The sequence below is a fragment of the Neolamprologus multifasciatus genome, chromosome 13 (genome assembly GCF_963576455.1).
Source record: "Neolamprologus multifasciatus chromosome 13, fNeoMul1.2, whole genome shotgun sequence".
Taxonomy (NCBI): Eukaryota; Metazoa; Chordata; class Actinopteri; order Cichliformes; family Cichlidae; genus Neolamprologus; species Neolamprologus multifasciatus.
In genome coordinates, this window is record NC_140451.1 from 18156902 (window position 1) to 18167605 (window position 10704).

A 10704-nucleotide genomic window follows, 5' to 3' on the forward strand; every position below is an offset into this window, starting at 1 on the left:
AATTACAGTGGTTTTGAATAAAAGGCTTAGAGGTGCTTACATTCCTCCAACCGTGTCCTCTCTCTGCACCCCACTGTCTTGCATGACTGACCCTCCTGTGAATGAGCTGTCTTCCAACTACAAAGACACACATGTCGGCTAACATTTCCCTGCCCTTTGTTTCTCTCTCTTCTCGGCAGCCCAGGTGGCTTACTTTGGAGGAACGCGGTCTTCTGGGGAGCGCAAGTGCTCGGGCCTTACTTTCCGGCTGCTCCCCGTCTCTCTGCTACCACTCATCTCTACTCATCTCTATTCTGGACTGCTGTAGCTGTGACTGCTTTCTCCCCTTCCTAACTCTTTCCACTACTAAAAGTGGGTGTACAGAAACTCTTAGAGCAAACTTTTAACAAAAAAAGAGAAATTCCTCTTCACCTTCTCCTCTATGGATCTATGCTATCTTTACCCATCAGCTATTTACAGTCTCGCCTCCTGGTCATCCGCTGCTTTGTGTCACCTCTTGGCTCCCGGCCCCCTCTGGACTATAAAGAAACATACAGGGAGCATGCTCGCTGGGAGCTACAGGGTTCAGAACTAACTGTGCCACAGAGTCCTCACGTCATCACCTGGCACTTATCTTAGTGGGACCTGAAACAAGGCCAAGTAAATAAGAGGAGCTTCGGCATAGAAACCGCTGCGCATACAGCAAACAGATCTACTGGCTCCACAGACCACATTCATTAGAGACATGCTGAGCCCCATCTGTATATCCAAAATGCCGCTATGGTAATCCTTACAATGTCACTCTCATTCTTATTATGCGCTTACTGGGATGCCGAGGAACACCAGGTCTCCAAACTGTATGTTTTGAGTGTGTATTAATGTGTTTGCGTGGCTGAGTGAGCCTCAGTGTACTGGGTCCAAAGAGGCAGTCGCATTGGGGAACATATGCCAGACCATCTGTCTCCGATGGTTGGTTACATTTTGTTACACATGAATTATACAACAGTACAGAGAAGAAGGCAAACACATGTGTGTGTTTGTGTGTGTGTGTGTGTGTGTGTGTGTGTGTAGGTGTGCGTGCGTGCGTGTGAGCACAGGATGAGGCAGATTTTACATTTTTTGGAAAGTGTACTAAAACATATCACCATAGGCATGTGCAAAGAACATGATGGCAAAAGGAAAACACCTAAAACTGAACTGAACAGTGACCTTAATTTATGTTGGTGTTTCTCCTTCTGTTACACTGTGATTACAATCATGAACTCAACATGCAGTAAAAGCTGCTGTTCTTACATTTTAAAGTGTTCAAAATAAAGCAGCAGTCTTCAAGATTTCAGTCCTGACTGATTTTGGGACTCCTACAGGTCTTCTTTTGCAACCGGATATTTGTACAATATCACCGCCACAGGGAATCCATCATGCCAGTGCTCACAGCCAGACCACAGTCAGTTTGGAGCAGTTGGAATCGAGAAACTACTGAGACAAGCTTTGTGTGTTTTAGTTCTGACAGTAGATAGATGATTAATCCAAACAACTGCCGAGTATTTTTCGTAGCAACCACCTTCGAATGCATTTTAAGAGCAAAAATATTCAGTCACTGAATATTTTTATTCCTTTTACATTGGTTTTAGGGGTAGATAAAATCCTAGTTTGGGTTAAATTACACCCTGTCAAAAACAAGAACCGTGTCCTGCAGAGGCTTTGTGACAGAAAGCATTAAAGCAAACCTTCTACCTTTGATGTGGCAGCAGAAAATTCTCAGTTTGCTTAAAGGTAGCTTTTTTTCACCGCTAATGATGCCACAGGCACCTGGTTGGTAATAATAATAATCTTTGAGACTGCCGCTTTAAGTTTTAAGTGCACTAAAGCATTCCTAATAGTTTTCCACATAATATAAAGCTTGACAAGTTGCAGTGGCATTCAGTAGTTTTGTTGCTCTTACAAGACCAAAATCCCTAATGTCCCCAATTACGTTTCAAGTCCCCTACCCTATCTGTGACATTGTGGCTCAAGGTCAAATATACAGTTTAGCTTTAAAAATGAATTTCTTAATATATCATTTCCTAAAACGGTGGTATGCTGGCATTTATACTGACTGTACAATGCAGATTTGGTTTGCAGTGGGACGAGGCATTGACTTGTTAAAAAAAAAATTCCCGTGTACATAAAATGAAGGCACATTGGTAAATGTGTAGCTCAGTTACAAAGGCATACGATCGAATTCTTTATTTTGGTGTTTTTAAAGGATTTGTTGACAATGACATTAAAAACAAATATATGGAAAAAAGGAAGAAAGTGGCTATTTGATGAGTCGTGATTTGCACACAGTGAGGTTTCACATAGCTCCGCGTGAAACCTTCGCTACAGCGGACTAAAATACATAAAACATATGGAGCTCTTCATTTTTATTAAAAGCTACCGATCTTTTTGCCTTATTGCCATGTTTCTTGAAGCGTTTGGGAAACGAATAAATACTTTGGCCAAAAACAAAAAAGACGACCAAAAAGTGAAAGCATTTTCCTCCACTCCACGATGACAGCGCGTTGACTGACAGGTTTTTGCTTCCATATAATTCTGCAGGGGCACATCACTTGTTGCAACACAACCCTCAACTCATCCAGTGTTCAACCACAATCAGTGTCACAGTAGGGGATAATGTTCCTTATTAAATGTTGGCCAGTGCAATTCTCCAGAGAAGCGAATGTCTTTGTATGATTCATGGATTCATCCCTACTCGCTTGCTGAGGCAAGTGTTATATATATTTTGGAAATTCTTAACCACAAACCTCACACATTCCACTGAAGCTCCAGCGCTACTCTCTGCCCCGTGACATCTGTCCTTGAGCCTCTTAATGGGCTGGACCCAAACTCCAGATGCCACCTGTAAATATCACACATTTCAGAGGTTTTGGGAGCTGAACTCAGTTCTCTCTTTTTTAATGAAAATAAGGAGGCTTCGGAGCATGAAAAACTAATAAGCAAATGATGATGGATGTGTTAAAGCAATTAAAATGAATCACCACAGATCCCTATTGGATCTATGCTGACATTGTTGTGACACCCTTCATGAAAGCCAAAGAACCTTGAGATTGAGTGCTCAGTGAGACAAAGTCCACTTAAACATTTTTATGTTTTCTCAAAAATTATGTCAGAGGTTCAACTGAGGTTCCTCTTGAGCTGTTATTGGACTGTAAGGAGAGAACGCAAAACTTTTTCTACTTTCTTGCACGCTGCTGGGTCTGACTTGAACAGAACAAGGACTTGTGTAAGCTCACAGTTTGCATAAATAATAGGATCGGAAAGTGTTCATTATATTTGCACACTTTCAAAGGACAGCGTGCAAATATATTTTTGTTTTTTTAACCCCGTTTATCATATTTAAAGTACACAGTGCTCAAAACAAAAAAAGACATCTAGTATATATATTTTCCTATAGCTGTGTTGAAGTGGGTTGTAAAATTTCAGCTCATTGGAAAGTTTGTAGAGAAAAGTTAGGATTCTGGTAAATAGAAATGGCAACTCCCGTCGACATGTACATGCTAAAATATGCTGTGTGCCGTATTTACTGTGTCTACTCGATCTACTCTAACATGCAGGGTGTCTTTGCATTCACAGCTTATTCTATGTATGGAAGGACTGGAAAGAAATAAAAGCACACTATTCACTGTGATGAATTAGTTGCTCAACCACTGCAAATGTACCTGGAAGCAAAAACATTTTTGGATAGAGTGGATGAACATGCACACATGATTTCATCAGATACACTTAGAGCATAGTGTTTAGTGGGAAACTATGTAATTAGAAAAAAAATCACTTTGTGAGTCTTAAAATTGCAAAATGTGTCTAGAGATTGTCTGTGAATAACATCCAACAACTTGAGGGAGGAAGCTGAGTGTGATTGTGTGTGTGTGTGTGTGGTATCTGGCATGGTCAGTGCCATTGCGTTATTTACATCCCAGAGGCTCCAGCTGTTTTTCTCTCTGCAGGAATGAACTTGAGAGTAGAGATGTCGCTGTGCAAAATAAAACCGGGAACAAAATGCTCGCTTATGTGTGTTTCAGGGGAGTCCAGTGTGTGTGTGTTCATGTGCTCAGTCGGTTTGTGTGCAGGGATTTTGTCCACATGGAAACATATTCCAAAGTGCCTTATTTTTCCGCAGTCTTGCCAATGCCGAAACACCCTGCAAACAGTACATGCACAATGTTCACACACTAGGAAGCTTTCCCAGAAAATGACAGAAGATCAGATATGGAGTGATATGTTAAGAAAACATTTGTACTGCACCGAAATGAATAGAAAAAGAAAAAAGGAACGGAAGGTTGCAAACGGAAAAAGCTGCATAAATGTGGATGTTTTCACTGTAGCGGTCATTTGTTTTTAGCTGCAGCCAGAGAATATGTATGCTTATGTTCTCTTATCCCTAGTGCAAACAACAGGCCGGCCTTCTCAGAGCTTCATGAGTATAATAATGCTGTGTGCAAACTCTCCTCAGGCCAGCACAAGCTTCATTCCATTAAGGGTGCACTCCGGTTCATTGCAGCCTGAGATCAAAATTAAAACTTTATCAACCCTGCTTGTAATTGCCCGAGCACATCTCAGGTCATTTCATTTAAACTTATTCGACTAATTTAACCAAGCCTGCACACTAAAATAAGTCAGTGACATTACAGATTAAGGCACTCGAACAACCACTTGAGCATGAACGGCATCAGCAGCTGACTGTTAAGAGGTTGTAGGTTATTATAAAAGCCCGTTTGTGAGCAAAATAGGTAATTTGCAAAGAAAGGGTTAGAAAAGGTTTTCTTACATAGCACAATAGTCATAAGTAATGGCTAAAAATCTGTTTTTCTAATCTTGTCTCTGCATTTTGATGATAATACACTCACAGGAGTTACTGCTGAAACCTTGGGGCCACATCACTATAGCAACATTAGATCAAAGCAAAACACACTGGGTATTCGATTTTGCTTCAACCTCTCTTCGGATAAATTGTGATAACCTAAAATCTCAGTGGGGCTGGAATAAAAAATGTTTTCCCTCTTTCAGCGATCATTTGCAAGTAGTTGCAACAATCAATGAGCGTCCATCACCCTCCACCATTTAGGTCACAAGGCGGATCCACAGGTCATCTGTTGGGAGGCAACTTGTCTCCAAACAAACGCGGTCCAACTCCAACTAACTGCGGTCACTCTCAGACAGATTGGCAAAGGTTTTCAAATAATTACAATCTAGTTTATAAATGGAGACAAGCTATAAATGGACACATCGCTATCAGTCTGAGTAACTTGTATGTCATGCATGTCTTGTTGAGCGTCTATGTCAATTTTTGGAAGAATTTCAGAACTTCTTTTCAAATTTATGACATTCTAGCTGGATTCTCAGGCTGACTCTGGCTTTGCTGCTGTCCTGATGCACCAAAGTCACTTTGAGGACAGCAACTGGTCCCCATCTTCGAAGTAACTATTTCAAAGGTAACAAGAATGCAAGTTTTTTTTTTCACATGGTCATAGTAATTTTGTTCTTGTTCTTGCATTTTCTATAATCACTGTTTTCCCTAGTGTAACTGTAGCACAAGGTGATTAGGTTTTTTTTTTTACCTCAAACTTCTCACACTGCTGAACATTAGAGTGTTTCTCCAGATCAGTTAAATGGCAATTCTTAGTAATTAGTACTCATCAAAGGTCCAAACTAACAAAAATAAGTCTCCAATCCCCGTAATCGGCAGCACAGGCGATGGAGCACATCGGTCAGTCCTGGTGTAATGTGAGGAAACAAAACTTCTTCAGGCATTGCACCGTTTACTTACCTGTTTGTTTCTCCTAGCCTAATCATTTGTCTACTAAATGACCCCTGGAGGGCTTTGAACTCACAACACCGATCATGCGATTGCTCTGTGTATTTTCTCATCATTGCTTTTGGCCTCGAGTTTGCTGAAAACAGATGCATGTGTTTCACAGCTCTCCTTCTTTCAGCGATTATCTGTGTTTCAACTCTGCGCTCGGCGGGATCTCATCCCTGACTCATTTAAAAGCTATTAGGAGGGCAGGGACTGACACGGGAACATTTATTTTCCTTTAGCGGTAGATCTAAGGAGGAGTGCTCGTAATAAGCGCTGTCTCACAATTAAACAATGTGATCCTAAGTGACATTTTTAACTGGAACCACACATTTCCACTCTCACATTGTGTTTTTATGTAGCATTCTGGGCTGTGCTTGGGGGAGGCCCAGCAGCAAACACAACACAAGAGCTGTCAGTCACACTGAGGTTAAATAAACCGAGCGGATATTGGTGCCAAAGCCAACAGGCGGGGCAGCAGTATGGTGAGGAAAAAAAACAGAAAAATCGACTTTAAAGAGTACACAGCAAATCAAGTGTGGCCAAACACACAGAGACAAATCCTGCCATTTCCACTGTGTTTTACCTCTTTCCACTCTTCAAAGAGCTCCTGAAGGGCTGTGGTTTTCATACCAGAATCTCAAAACAAATGTTAAAAATCAGTTACAACATCCGGCGTTCAAACAATAAGCTGAGAGAGTCCTCGTGGGTGGGACTCTGTGTACAAAATGTCTGAGTTTTGAAAGGAAGACTGGGCACTGGGTCGTTCTGTGCATTGCATCACAGAGTTTTCATTCAGAATAGCAAGTCACTGTGATCCTGAAATTTGGACAGATGCGGATAAATGTTTGGAAGGCCCCAGTGTGCCAGCCAACAGTTGGATGTTTGGGATGGACTGCCAGGGTTAATTTACCTAACTGAGTTCCTGTTGTTATGCCAGTTTTTGTGATTGAACTGAAATAAACGTGTATTTGTTTGTAATCCGGTCCCAAACCAATGTCAAGAACGGAAAATAGGCGTGAACATCCTTTAATGTCACTACAGGCAGGACTTTTCTCTGAGGCCAAGACTCTCTCTCTCTCTCGAGGGGTTCCACATATAACACATTACATGCATTACATGCAAGCACACAATTGTAAACTTCACTGTAACCGGTGCACTCCGTTTGCCAGGCACCGGTGCCAGTCAAAATATGCCTGAAACACAGGATATAGATTTTCTGTCATTTGCAGGAATAAACATTTTAACCAGTCAATGCCGGAAAGCGACTCTCCATTCTCGCCATCTGTGACTAAGACAGAAAAGAAATAGTGGAAAAGATTAAGCAGACCCCCTCCACCCCCCTTTTTAAAAAAAGGAGAACAAGGAATGAGCAGGAGGGGGGTAGAAGGAATAAAACAGAAAAACAGCGTTGTGCAGCCGAAGAATAAAAAATGTTTAAACTTGGAAAGACAAAAGAAACTTAGCTAAAACCTAAAAGTTTGATGAAAAAGGGGGATCTGTGCTGAAGGAAAGAGCTGCTTGCGCTTCGTTAGTGTGAGGCTGACCTTTGTCCGCAGGTGTTGAGATGTTTCTTCACTCCTCTGCTGTCTTTGAGAAAATATCAGTCCACTCTCGCCGCTCCTCCTTCTGTCTACACTCCTGAGATTTTAACTAAGCCTCAGTGTCAATCAGGATGTTATCGCTCATTTATGGCCTTATGAGCAGGCTATGATGGATCTACTGTACACCTCTTATACACACACACACACACAGAATCATGCTTACAAATAGACACTAATACAAAAAGCTGTGCGCACCAAAAAAAAAAAAAAGATGAAAGAAAAAAATATTCATTAGATCGTTGAAAACTTTGAAAACTGGATGTGCACAGGAATCCTTTTACTTATTTATGATGAAGCACTGCACATTTTCCTGAAAATATAAATAGGTAACTCTTTGCACTTTGAAAGCTTACAAGGAACAACCCTTTGATGGTTTCTGTCTTATTTCAGGCGTGCTTACTGAACAAAATGACTGGGTGTGCATCTGAACTTAGTGAGAGTGGTCTCTGCCTGTGCAGCTACCCTTGGAAAAATCCATAAAACCATTTAAATGGTAATCAAACCACATATTTATTGATACATACTGAGGTGTCAAAGCTCATGATTAATGGTGCTGGGAAGTTTGTCAAATGCCGTCTTTATAGGGGAGAGAGTTAGGAAGAAAATTTGAAATCAAGCTGTTTAGTTGATAACTGATGTTACAATTCTTCATAAATTAATACCAATTTTAAGAAAACCGTGACATTTTTGGTAAGCGACAAACTTTTAATGTTTCATTGTTAGATGGTTGCAGATGTTTCAATGTTTCATTGTTCTGTTACTGAACTGTTGTAATGAAGAAGGGTCGATTAGTTACGGACAATTTTGCATTAGTCACGCATCCATCGAACAATTCTTTGGCTAAATAAAGACTAATGTTTATAGAAATTGTCGACTTTATGCAAACAATGGTTAGGTTATGGTTTGGGTGGTATGTGAACAAAACAGCCTACCAGCTGAATATTCAGTGTCAGATTAACCTTCGTGGTTCAGTTTTGAACTTTATGCTGCCTACAGCTTTCTGTTCACTGCCCACTCTGCACTGCATGGGAGACAGAAAAAGTCAATATACATATACACTCACTGGACACTTTATTAGGCACACCTTGCTTGCACTGGGCCTTCTATGTTCATGGCATAGATTCAACAAGGTTCTGTTAACATGTTGGTCAGGATAGCATCGCACAGTTGCTGCTCACATCCCAAAGGTCAGATTGAGATTTGGTAACACTCTCTGGTAATACAGGGACGGACATGGTTGGCAACAATACTGAGGTAGGTTGTGGTGTTTAAATTATAGGCAATTATGAGCCTGAAATATGCCAATTATGAGTTACTCTTCTATCAGCTTGCAGCAGTCTTCCTAGTCTCTTCTGACCTTTGACATAAACGAGGCACTTTAACATAGCAAGCTTCAGCTTACGCTTTTTCAAACTGTAGAGAAGATCCCTGTTCTGAAATACTCAGACAACTCTGACTGTGATTGGAGCTTCAACTAACCAGGACACAATAACTTTATCACACAGACACACCTTTACCATAAGAGTTAATTTTAGGATTAAATAAGTAGAGTGAACTACTTTTTGTATTAAAATTTACTTTCCATTCTGTTATTCAGTCAAAACAAATGCACGGACATTTAGAAAAACACATAAAACAAATTTCAAGACCACTGCACCAAACTCAAAGAGTATCCTATACCAACTCAAGTTCTTCCTGTTGCTATTCTCAGCAATGCGTACAAGAGAGACAGTGAGAGATCGTATATCACGAACAAGCAAAGACACAGCACAGACTGATCTTATAAACAACATGAACTGTAGCTACAAACAGCAGCCTGGAGTCAAAGGCAACGTTCTTTTTATCAGCTTCATCAGATATTTTATTCATCTCTTGGAGACAGTTAAAACTTCACTCAGCAGGCTTTGAATAATAATCAGCTTTGAAAAAAAAAAAACATGTAAAAAGTACATAAATCCATTTTAATTAGTATGTAAATAAGCTAATGTAAACACACAATTAGCATCAAGATAAGATATAAATTCCTCTTTCGCAGCAGCACCGCTGGAGACTTTGTGGATCAGGGACTTCACTTCTTGTCGTCTCACTTTGTTTACACACACATCATGCAGTATTAAACATCAATGCGGTTTTATTCTCCCTGAAGCAAAACAACTCATCTCAAAGCAAGTCAAAGATGCTGGTGCCAGACTCTACACATCATTATTGTCCTTTATATTTTTAGGAAGACATCATATTGCACTATTGAGTAATCTCTCACTTGTAACAGCATAATACACACATGTTACTTCTTGCCGATGAGCCCGTGTATCTAAATGAACTAGCTGCAGTCCCACATACAGTACAGGATAAATACATATCATGGTAGAATTTACATACTGAAATGAACTGTACATCATTAGATGGCTGTTTTTCTGAGGTTATCTTGATAAGTAGCTTGACTGAGGCTCAAGGATCCAAAGTGAAGGCTACTCGCGCCTGTGATCATTTGTTTGTATCTCAATGGACATCTTTTGACAATAATATATTTAATGCTTTATCATAATCTTTACTCCACTGGCAGTCTTCATGAATCAGTCATTCCTGAAAGGACAAGCTACATTAAGTATAAAATAGCACACAGTGCTTCTTCTTGAAAATAAATGCAATACTTTTGATCACTCTACACCAACACACATGCCCACATACTGACACACTTAAAACAACACCAAAAGCCTACATCCATGCTAGCTGCTTTGTGGGGCTGTGCTTAGCAGCACTTAATTGGTTAAACTAATTACCAGTGTTAGCATGGTAACGTTCCCACAATGGCAGCGCTTAATTTTTAGTAGGTAAAATTCTTACCACAGTAACATCTAGTAATTTACACTAATCTCAAAGAAGAGATGATGTTGATGGGATTTCTGTTAGTGTTTTCTCATGAACAAATTGAAACCCGATGATGGTGCTAAATAAAAAGTTCATTTATCACAAAGTTATTACGATTCATCTTGCGGGGAACATTTTACTTGATGGAAATCTGACATTTCTTGAAGCTGTTCATTCAAAGCCATATTGTGACAGTGGACCAACTGCTGGAGGATCAGTAAAGCTATAAACCAGCATCTCCAAGCTATTTGTGCTGATTCCTATGTTTTACATATTAGGATAAATTTAAAAAACAAAACAAACATCTGTTCCTTACCAGGTTTTAAAATTATATAAATACAACCTCACAACAACACATGACATATTACACTGTGACTTTTTTTATTTAAAAAAATTAAGCCAAAATGCAGAAGCAGT

At 40.0% G+C, this 10704-nt stretch overlaps 1 protein-coding gene across 4 annotated transcripts in view; it reads left to right on the forward strand.

The window, feature by feature from the left end:
* crtac1b (cartilage acidic protein 1b) overlaps nt 1-10673 on the forward strand; it is a 28698-nt gene extending 18025 nt beyond the window's left edge. For 3 of the 4 annotated variants that reach the window (XM_085182536.1, XM_085182537.1, XM_085182539.1), the window contains one exon: nt 180-10673. In XM_085182536.1, the coding sequence (XP_085038662.1) occupies nt 180-307 (128 nt within the window). In that variant the 3' untranslated portion in view covers nt 308-10673. The remainder of the gene's footprint in view (nt 1-179) is intronic. The other variant, XM_085182538.1, reaches the window with a different exon arrangement.
* Nucleotides 10674-10704: the final 31 nt, after the last annotated feature.